General features: G+C 46.4%; 1 protein-coding gene across 1 annotated transcript; it reads left to right on the forward strand.

Annotated features, from left to right (window-relative positions):
* Positions 1-1,087: 1,087 nt before the first annotated feature.
* On the forward strand, positions 1,088-11,421 carry crmp1 (collapsin response mediator protein 1). The gene is made up of 14 exons (XM_068726999.1): positions 1,088-1,677; positions 3,415-3,503; positions 3,698-3,882; positions 3,979-4,143; positions 4,578-4,639; positions 4,748-4,828; positions 5,646-5,714; positions 5,810-5,930; positions 6,048-6,204; positions 7,490-7,631; positions 7,720-7,890; positions 8,867-9,046; positions 9,464-9,629; positions 9,817-11,421. The coding sequence occupies exons 1-14, from the start codon at positions 1,327-1,329 to the stop codon at positions 9,906-9,908; spliced, it is 2,031 nt and encodes a 676-aa protein (XP_068583100.1). The 5' UTR covers positions 1,088-1,326; the 3' UTR covers positions 9,909-11,421.

Here is an 11,421-nt window from a genome sequence, read left to right on the forward strand (position 1 = left end):
ACTTGTGAGGGCCTTCTTTTTTAACAATTGCGATCGTCTCCTTGAACGTTTTCTCACCCATGTCTCTTTTTGTAGCTTTAAAACAAATGTGATGGGTGTCCAATGAGGCTGCATGCGCCGTTATTTCAACTGCAGTATTTAAGTAGATTATGGGGTTCCAGGTCAAAAGCTGTATATGTAATCCTGCTCGTATTCGAGGCTGACTCTCTCCCATATAGCACCGGTCGACAACAAGAGGGACACACCACGATGTGAAAACATTCAGCGGTCTTATAACGCGGTTACACTTTATAACGAGGCTACACTGTTTGATTGAAACAGCTTGACATTTCAATAATAACCGATATTGCACTTCAAAAGAATCGGTCTGAAATGCCCTTTTCTATTAGATTTCATATAATTAAGCATTATCTAATCTAAAAGTAAACATTAGTGGCTTCATAATTTCTTAATGCCAGGAATAAGAATTCGAGATATCCTGCATTAATTCATGCATTTGATCATTATGAATCATGCGTTAGTTATGTATTCCTCAAGCATATGCTTTGCATCTTTATCATAGATAATAATCAGACCTTCGGTGTATCAGGTATTTGGTGTATAGATGTATTCTAGTGCTAAACTACATTTATACACGAGCACCGTAAACTACATTGTTCCTTTGGGAGCTGTCCACCTGCGCGAGTGCTGAAAAAGACAGCTCCCAGTTTTTCTCTCTCCCTCTTCTGCCCTTTCTCAGAATCCCCATGGGGGCGCGTGAGAAGAGACAGTCAGTGTGCGCCTGGAAGAATGTCTGCTCACATTTGCAAACATCCCACGAGCATGCAGCAGGCCATCGGTTTCGGCCCAGTGGAGATAAAAGCACCTGGGAGCCCCAGTCAAGCTCCACTCCCGCGCGTGTCAACTCTGAGAGCACATGCCCATTTGACAAAGTGTCTTTCCCTCCAGATGTGGGTTAAAGGATGACACATGCTGGTCTAATCCGCTGATGGTGTGACCTGCTCACGCACAGCGCCCCCCCCCCCCCCCCCCCCCCCCCAGCAAAAATGAGAGAGAGGGAGAGACTTGCTCTCATTTTATTTGCAGAGCTGCTTCACATGAAAACTACTTCACACTTCACCACTCACTGAACTGGAGATCTGCATCGTTTCACTTGTTTATATATATATATTTATATAAACATTCTGAGAGAGCTGCTTCTCCCAGTTCACAGCATCGGCGCGCTAGAGGGGCGGGGCTGTCCGTGACCCCGTTAAAAGAAGCGAGGCTGTCGCCATCGTTTCAGAAATTGGGGGATTCGAGTCTCCGTCTGCCGCGGATGCCACAATGTCTGACTGCAGGAGGCAGTGGAACCGGGAGGATGAGCTGCCGGTCTACCTGGCTGGGCCGATCACCACCGGGCCGAACCAGAGGAAAACCTACGGGATGTTCAGCTCCGTGGAGGGGGCGTTCGAGAGCAAGACCATAGACTTCGATAACTACGCGGTGGGGAGGAAAGGGAGCCGCACCCCGAGAAGCGGGAGCCGCGAGAGGGTGTTAGACGCCGGCGACCCGGTCGGCAAGACGTCCAGCGAGGGCCGGGAGGGGTCACCGTCCGACTCGCCCGGGGAGACGGACGATGTTCGCCCAGGTGTTGTGGTCAGATTCTCATCGGGGAAGGAAAGCCCGAACGGGGAGGTAGGAGTGCGGCTTTTGCCCCTTTTTCTTTTACTGTCTGGTTTATTGTTTGAAATTCTGATCATTGAGTCATTATGTAACAAGGTTCACGATTAATATGATTTTACATTAAGTTGGTTCCAACTACTGACAGCATGTCATTTCATATTTATTGTTTTTAATGCAAAAGGTGTCAAATGTCGCTCAATTCAACATCCCCTCAGGAGTTGTTATTCTGAGACAAAAGCCTCAGTCTGCATAAATGATGAAGTTGTGTGCTGCATTGCAGCTTGGCCATTTTAGTTTACGTCTACGTAGCTCATAAAAAAATAAAAAATCCCCCAAAAGATGCAAATGCACGTCGATGCAATGAAGCGCGTCTTGGTCTGTGATGCTGAACTGGACAGCGTCCCTCGTTGTATTGTGTTTTTGTCAAAGCTCACCTCACGTGAGCAGTTTGCGTGGGCGCATGTAGGGGTCTGTGTGTGTGCGTGAGCTATACACTGTCTTTCTCTGCAACCTTGCAGACGCTCGCTTCCCGCACGAGCACAAGTCACCGTCACCTGTCCGTCGACGCAGCCGCGCAGCGGTAGATTCATCGCTGTGCCACTCTCTCTCTCTCTCTCTCTCTCTCTCTCTCTCTCTCTCTCTCTCTCTCTCTCTCTCTCTCTCACACACACACACACACACACACACACACACACACACACACACACACACACACACACACACACGGAAACAGCCGACGCGCATCGGGGGAGACAAAACGGGGCGCGAAACGCAGGGCGCCGGAGTCATTGCAACCGGAGTTGACTGACGGTAACATCCACCGTCTGACGGTAAGAGACCCAGTCTGGTCAGCGGCGTTGGCCGGCGAAACTCTCCACTCGCATGCAAAATATACCCTGCTGCCAATGAGGGATTAAATTGTTAGTGAGGCGGCAGAGAGCAGAAGGCCCTTCTACAGTTTCTCCTGTGTGAAAACAGCAAGCCCGAGACGGAGAGGTGAGGCGACAGTTCTCGATGTCCGTGCAGTCTCACGCTGTTGACCGGCGTGTTGCGTAATCTCGTCGCCTGTCAGAGGGATTAACTCGGTTGACGTGAAGGTTTCCTCGCGCAGGCAACTACGTCTCGCAATAAAACAACACAAAAGGCGCGAGACTCCATGTGTGCGAAGATGCATCCTTCTCCAGCTACAATAAAGCATGCGTTCTGCAGAAAGCCTCCTCTTCATCACTACGCAGTATAAGCATTACATTTCCACGGTGGAGATATAAAATAACACAGCACACTGCGTTCACGCTCTTCCTTTATAAACATGCTTATTGGTTGAAGATGCTGAACATTCGGCGGGGCTGTCAGGCTGCCTTCAGCAGCCGATGGTCACTGGTTACCATGGTGACATAACATCCTCTTTAATCTGTTGCCATGCAGGCACCCTCCACGGTGGTAGAGGGTGTGGAGGCATGGCCGACATGCTTGTTAAACTCATGCTTCTGAATACTCTGTATTTGATTTTGTTTATTATCTCATAAACAATCAATGCAAATAAAAGAAGGTACTAATATTAGCTTTGGCAAGACACCACCTGCGCACAGCACTTGTGTGGCTACGCGTTTCCTTCCACCCTCGTCCACCACTGCACTGTGTCATAATACCACCGTGAGGTCGAGGATTACATAACTGATTGTGCAATATATCAAAATGTCAGGATTGAATTCAACCGCTCCCTCTCTCCCTCTCTCTCCTCCCCTGCAGAGCGAAAGGCTGCTGATCAAAGGAGGACGGGTGGTCAACGATGACCAGTCTCTGTATGCAGATGTTTACATTGAAAAAGGGCTGATCAAGTACGTCCAGAAGGAGCCGATGATGTCAAATATTTGACATACTTTTACAGTCGATAATGATTTACCTTCCTTATTCCCTCCTCTTCTAAACACACTTTTATCACTGCATATCCTCGTTCCTGTTCCTGCATTTCGCCTCCCTTTCGCCTCCCTTTCCCCCTTCCCTTTGTGTCTCCATATCTGACCCTTGGCAGGCAGGTGGGGGAGAATCTGGTCGTGCCGGGGGGCATCAAGGTGATCGAGGCTAATGGCCGCATGGTGATACCGGGGGGGATAGATGTCAACACCCGTCTGATGAAGCCCTACCTGGGCACACGGCCTGCCGATGATTTCCTCCAGGGCACCAAGGCTGCGCTCGCCGGGGGCACCACCATGATCAGTGAGTGTGGGATGCCGCAGTACATACTGTAAACCATATATGATATCAGTTGCTCTATGTCCATCTTAACCTTTGACCCCATCCCACGCCTCTCAGTTGACCACGTGACTCCTGAGCCCGGGCAAAGTCTGTTGGAGGCGTTTGAGTGCTGGCAGGAGGCTGCGGATAATAAGGCCTGTTGCGACTACTCGCTGCACGTAGACATCCCCCAGTGGAACGAGATGGTCAAGGATGAGCTGGAGCTGCTGGTCCAGGAGAAAGGTATGTCAGGTTTTTTCCAAGTCGCTCTACGGCGTTTCACGGCTCTGCTGGGGTTCTTGTTCCGGTTCCACGTTCATCCTTGTTTCGAAGCCATTTCACGAGAACAACGGGGACAGATTTAGAAACAATTTGGCAGAGTGTTGAATCCTCTTACAGCGAAGGCACAGCGGAAAGCCATTGTTGTCCGCGATGCTGTCATGGTGGTGGTGTGCAAATTCTGCTTGTAAGCTGTTTTAAGTAAAAAATTACTTTTCTTTTGGGGCAGCTACAAACTAACGCAGGAACCGAGCCAGCTGCTTGTGTGTCCCCTCAAAAATAAACTTGAGAGTTGTAATGAAGTTGATATTGTCTCTATTTATTGCATTTGGTGATACATTGTGTATGTGTTTTTATCTGCTGCGTCACCTGCTTGTCATGGTCCCCACTGTGGTCAGGCATCAACTCCTTCCAGGTGTACATGGCTTACAAGGACGTGTACCAGCTGTCGGACTCTCAGGTATGTGTCACAATCACGACTGCCACACTCATCTATATCCATGACTCACTGCTCGTTCCTTTCACTGTTAATCCTTCTCTTTGTTGTTTGGCCTCATCCCTCCCTCAGCTGTACGAGGCTTTCTCCTTCCTGAAGCAGCTGGGCGCCGTGGTGTTAGTTCACGCTGAAAACGGAGACCTGATCGCTCAGGTGAGCGCTACATAGCCTACTCTAGTTTTACCCCTGAGCTGCAACTGGCAACCCGTACTTAGAGTAACACTGTCAGATGAGAGACATTCTTCTTACGTAACTCCCTGGCTCTCACAGAGAGAGAGGGAGCATTAATCCTGCTGCCGCTGCCGAGCATGACAGGTTCTTCACAGACCGCCATCGCGGTTGACCGTTATTAAACTAATGATGATGTAATGACGATTAAGACGGCGAGAGCGAAGGTGTAGATAACGCTGATGGCGGTGATGGAAAGTGGGAGTCGTGGTCATGGAGATGATGGTCCTGATTAAGGGGACAATTAAGGCAAGAGCTGTGACGCGCGTGGAGATGAATGAGGGTAATGAACGATAATGGGAACGCCGATGAATGATAATGACATACTTGTTAACTTAACCACAATGGAAATAGGGAGATGGGTGATGAGGAACCTTTAGAAGCACCAACCCTCTCAAACAATGAAACTAAAAAGATTTTTTGAAAAGAAAAACAATAAAAGGGTGGGTGGGTGTCTGATTTTCATCCCAGTTTTGCTGCTCCCCAGACAGTGCTGTCAGAAGCACGACAAGAGCAGCCAGCAAAAAGATCCCACACGGTGCGCTGGTATTTTAGGATTTGCAACGCACACTCTGTTTTCTTTGATAGCATGACAGACCAAAAGATTTTCATTTTACAGCCATGAGATGCCGTCAAAACCACTAAAACGGGAGTCTTGTGGGTAAATCAGGATTTCACAAGTGCTCTGTGCAGTGCTGGCAGTTATTGTGTTGATCATGAAGATAATCATCTGTGTTTTCAGGAGCAGAGAAAAATCCTCGAGATGGGAATCACCGGACCTGAAGGCCATCCACTGAGTCGTCCCGAAGAGGTGATCACATTCCTGTACACTCCATTATCCATCCATCCATCCATCCATCCATCCATCCAAGGTTTGAATGCTTTCTTTACTTCCTGTCCACGCAGCTGGAGGCTGAGGCGGTGTTCCGTGCCATCACTCTTGGCAACCGCGTGAACTGTCCCGTGTACATCACCAAGGTGATGAGCAAGAGTGCAGCTGACACTATCGCCCGGGCCCGCAGGAAAGGTCAGCCTCTTTATATGTTCTCGCTCCAGTGTCTATCTGAATGACTCTTCCAGTATTCATGTACGTCTTCTTTTCACATCCCGACCGTCGCTGTCCCGCTACCTCCCCTTCAACCAGGTTCTGTCGTTTTTGGCGAGCCAATAACAGCCAGCCTGGTCACTGACGGCTCCCACTACTGGAGCAAGAACTGGGCCAAAGCGGCTGCTTATGTGACCTCTCCACCTTTGAGTCCCGACCCCACAACCCCAGACCACCTGAACACACTGCTGGCTTGGTATGTCTTAAACCCTTTTCGGGGAAAATATTTAGCATAAAGCCCACGTTTTTAGTGCTATGTGATGACTACCCAAAATCCAAAATCCAAATATTTACTCTAACCTGTAGCGCTATTGATGCTATGCTGTGCTATTTGTACTTTTGATTTTGGGGTGAATTGTCCCGTTAATACAGAGTGAGGGCAGAATAAGTATTGAATTTAGCTGCAGCCTGGATGACACCAAATGAGACACTTGCAAGGATCTAACTGTCGCTGTTTTGCCCTTGGATATATGTTTGGTATTCATGCCACAAACAGCTGGCAGTTAATGCACAACGTCAGAGAGAAAAAGAAACAGATGGAGAGAAGGTGAGGAGAAGAGGGGCAGAAAGAAGGTGATGGGAGGGACGCACAAAGGACAACATCATTATTTGAAAGCCACTTTATCTGCCATTAACTTTATCCATACATTTATGTAGACAGTATAATATTACATGTATACTATTATCAATGCATAAAGGCAAAACATATTGAAGTTCAGTTGTAATTATCCTAGAGAGAGACAAGGTGCACAGGACCAAACCCACCTCACTTCTCACTTCACACACATTGCACAGAGCATCCCACTGTACACTTCTGACTGTCCTCCATTCCATAAATAGCACAGGAACTAAAATCCTTCATCTTCTGTTGCCTTGGCTACCAACTGCCTGCCTCCTCATCCTCCTCTCTGCTCCTCCTCTCTGCCTCTCCGCCCTTTTGTCTGCAACTCCAGGCGGGTGGATGCTGCTGTTGTCTTTTCAGCTTCTGCTGAAGCGACAGGGTGTATTTTTAGGTTCTAAAAACAATCTTTCAGGAACAAAAGAAGCAACAGTTCTTCTCACATTTCAGCGAGGCCCGTTGTTTCCGTAATAAGCACTCTCGTGGCATCGGGGCGATGAGCCTACAGCTCACTATCATGAAGTAATCGCTGTAATTAACAACTGACTGAAAGGCCTCAGATGAGAAACAATGCCAATCTTAGGTGCTAATCAGCCTCTTGTATATCAATGTGTTGATGGCTGTTTGATAATGCAGTGTATCTTTGTATAGTTAAGGCTAAAGGGACTAGTTCTGCAGCTGCATTGCATCATTCTGACTGGTTCCATGTGACTTTAAGTCACACTCTCTATGAGGACAACTGGTGGCCAAAAATAGAAATGCCTGTCTTTACGTTCATCACAATTGCTTGTATTGTCTTTAGTTGACCACTTGATGTGGTGGGATGTGTATTATTTCATATTGTTCTGTTGCCTCGATTCAGCGGGGACCTGCAGGTGGTGGGCAGTGCTCACTGCGCCTACAGCACTTCCCAGAAAGCAATCGGTAGAGAAGACTTCACCCTGATCCCAGAGGGAACCAACGGAGTGGAGGAGAGGATGGCTTTTGTCTGGGACAAGGCCGTGGTGAGCAATAAAGATACATGCGTGCATAAAGCAGCCACGGCTGAAGGTTATGTTTGTCCCTCTCATCATCTGCCTCTCTGTCTCGCAGGCCATGGGGAAAATGGACGAAAACCAGTTTGTGGCGGTCACATCTACCAACGCTGCAAAAATCTTCAACCTGTACCCGCGCAAAGGCCGGATAGCGGTGGGCTCGGACGCAGACGTCGTCATCTGGGACCCCGACAGCTCCAAAACAATCACTGCCAAACTCCAGCAGTCGGTGAGAGCAACAGGAAAAATAACAAGAGAGGATGGATGAATTATTGGATATGATATGATGGAGAAACAGGGTAATGAAACTGAGGATGCCGGAGAAAAGGTTTCCTATGTGAGACGGTAGAGTGCCATAATAGGGTATGATGCCATACTACATATGTGGTAGTATCATAATAATACAATACATGCAACATATTTGATACAAAAAACACTGGTTATTAATGTTATACAGCATGTTAAAAAAAAGCTGAGTAAAGGATTTAATGGGTGGGTTTGCTCAAATTACAAAAACAAAAAATCTAATTGGATGATTTTTGACTCTTATTTTTGACAGTGACATTGAAATTGATTCCATAGAAAATAGTTTCAGTGAAAGCTTTTCATGTAAGGACGGTGGTGGTATAGGGATTGTTTTAATCCTAAAAGAGCTACATTCAAGTCACTCTCTTTACATTGGAGTGGCATCAAATCCTTGACGTACAAACCAAAGTATTTTCTTTCTTTATTTTTGCAGTTTAAGTGAACCCAGCATTCAAATTTGAAGATATTTAGCAGCAGAATGGCCTTGGAGGTGAAAACGTGCCTTGAGCAATGCGCCACAACACTGCAGTGAGGATGTTAGACGGTGGTTAATGTAGCCAGTCTGCTCTGCCACTCTGGAAGGCCCTAATCCAGACGGGTGCCGGCTTTAGCTTATAATCCCCCATCACCCCTCACCCATCCTGTGCTACCATCTCCCCGCCCATCCCCCTGTGTCGCTCCTCCTATATGCCCCGAGCCTCTCACTTATTCATCCCCCATCTTCTCAACTGCCTGTATTAAGCCTTCTGATACAATGCTTGCTGAAATAGCACAGAGGGTTGAGTATGAATGGTGGGGGTGTGTGTGTGTGTGTGTGAAAGAGTTCTCCCTTGTTCATCTGCATAATCCCCTTTTTTTCCTCATTCTCTGCTTTTTATGTGTTATCGCTCTCCGCACAGACTTCAGAATACAACATCTTTGAGGGTCTGGAGTGCCGTGGGGGTCCGGTGCTGGTGTTGAGTCGAGGTCGCGTGGTTTACGAAGAAGGCCAGCTGCAGGCCCAGCAGGGCACCGGTCGATTTATCCCCCGCAAGCACTTCCCTGACTACGCTTACCAGCGCGTCAAATGCAGGAACCAGGTACAGTACACAGATCATTTTAAAAGACCTTTCTTTTGAAATTATTTTGCATTAAAGGATTAAATAGGTAGTCAACATCCAGTTCCTCATAGTTGCGCTATTGCATTCATTGTTTGACATTAAGAAATATTAGAAAATTAGGAACTAACAATCTAGAAAACTGAATCATACAAACAATCACAGCATTTTTTTAGGTACAAAATTATCAAAGACACCTAAAAAAAGAAATGAAATCATAAAAGCAAACAGACCACCGTCACTTGCCATGCTCTAATTTTAGTTGTGCATTGTTATGGCAGGAGAACTGAGGCAAGAATGTAGCTTTACATCAGACTGAAGAACGACTAACAGCTTAGCTGTGTGCGTGTGTGTATGTGTGTGTCTGCGTGTGTGTGTGTCTGTGTGTTCTCTAACCAGGCGAAGAGCAAGCAGAGTGTTACCCGTGGCTTGTACGATGGCCCTGTGTATGATGTCGTTCCTACCCCCAAATACATCACTCCTTCTCCATCAGCCAAAACCTCACCCACCTCTCACCAACCACCACCCATACGTAATCTTCACCAGTCCAACTTCAGCCTATCAGGTAACAGGAATCTTGTATTTCATATAAATTTAAAAAATCCAATCCACTGATTCCCTTTGAGGCTTTTAATGTCTTAAATGGAGCATACATATCTATTTGCCTTATGGGACATGTTATGTGTGCTGAACAGGTTCTGAATTAAATAGATTTTAAGTGAGTACATTTTCCTTTTGTCTCCATTTCCCAGGAGCACAGATGGATGACTACATCCCTCGCCGCTCTGGCCACCGTATCGTAGCTCCCCCCGGTGGTCGCTCCAACATCACCAGCCTTGGTTGAACACTCGACTGTGCACTAAGTGTGGTTGCCGTGGGGCTTTCACCTCTCCAGTGTGTGTGTGTGTGTGTGTGTGTGTGTGTGGATGAGAGTGTGAACACACTGGCATGAATGAACACCTCTGTTTTGTTTTGCTACAACGGTGACACACTCTTTTTTAGACCTTTATGATTATTATCAGTTTTGCCTTGAGACGTGGTCACAGAAGAGAAGCACATTAAATACTTCCAATAAACAAAGAGTAGGATTTACATTACATTCCAAAACAGGAAAACTCATGATCAGGGCACACACACACACACACACACACACACACACACACACACACACACACACACAGACAGACAGATCCGGTGTCGGACCCCCCTGCCCCCTCCAAGAACCCAAACGTGAACGGTCATGATGTTGTTTATCTCCTTTCCCGTGAGCATGACTTCCTTCTTACTCTTCCTCGCGTCCCACGTCTCACTGCGCGGGTCCGCTCAGACACGGTGCTCCTTTCCACAACTGAAGACAAAATAACAGATTTCTGCCGCAGAGGTTTACAATATTTGTTTATTAACGTGGCTCACACAGATCCATCTCACATATTGCATGGACACGTCTTTAGATATCGCCACACTTGTGGTTTAATTATTGCAACGGAGGAACACTTACAATTTCACTCGAGGCACATTTGATATATATTCTTTTACTTTAAATAGGGTTAGGTAGGCTCATTCTTTCTAACATTACTGTGAACTTCGATAAAAGCAATGCAACTTCCTCTCTGCCGTCAGATACTTTATGCAAATGTATCAATACTCTCCTGTAAAGCGTGAAAGTAGAGGAGCAGCTGGGACATATACAAAAAACAGCTGTGCACTGCAAAAATTAATTTCTAAGTAGAGTTTTTGCTGTAAAGACGTTACGATGTGTGTGATAGTTTTCTGCCATTCATCACTCATGCCAGAGCTAGATCTTCCTTGTAATGACATACTCAACTCACTGCTGTAAAAGGGCTTCAGCTTTCACCCCCCCACCCCGCTCTTTAAAACTTCACTGACAATCTTGGTGAGCTGGTTTTCATATTTATTTCATTGATTCTGGATGTTTTCTTGGTACCTTTAGTGTTTCTGTGCCGCTCTGTTTTGTTGCTGTTGTCTGGTGTCTCCAATGGAACCACTAATATTGATCAATAAAGACTTGACTGTTGTCAAGGTGATGGTAAAACAAACATTCCTGAGAGTTTAATACCGACTTAACATGAGTGATATTACGTGTGTCACAGGTTTGTTTTGGATTGAATTTCTCCAATAAATTCTGTGAGGTTTAATTTGCAAACTCTTAAATTAGGACAATATGGGTTCAACACACAGCCGGCCAAGTGAGACGCAATCATGTGATCCAAACCTCAACTAAGACGAATATAGGTAATTCTACTCCAATACAAAACCTGTATTGTGTTAAATTTGTGGCATTACATTTTATTTTAGCATCAGAGACAAGGGAATGTTAAAATGTTTTAAAAAATTAC

Source organism: Cebidichthys violaceus, unplaced genomic scaffold (assembly GCF_023349555.1).
Source record: "Cebidichthys violaceus isolate CVI_PGR_0920_01 unplaced genomic scaffold, fCebVio1.0.p SCAF_4, whole genome shotgun sequence".
Taxonomy (NCBI): domain Eukaryota; kingdom Metazoa; phylum Chordata; class Actinopteri; order Perciformes; family Stichaeidae; genus Cebidichthys; species Cebidichthys violaceus.

Excerpts from the sequence above, each read along its gene's own strand:
- crmp1 (XM_068726999.1), top strand. The coding sequence starts at position 1,327 with ATGTCTGACTGCAGGAGGCAGTGGAACCGGGAGGATGAGCTGCCGGTC. Across the intron at positions 4,144-4,577 it reads GCTGCTGGTCCAGGAGAAAG|GCATCAACTCCTTCCAGGTG; the intron begins GTATGTCAGGTT and ends CACTGTGGTCAG. Across the intron at positions 7,632-7,719 it reads TTGTCTGGGACAAGGCCGTG|GCCATGGGGAAAATGGACGA; the intron begins GTGAGCAATAAA and ends TCTGTCTCGCAG.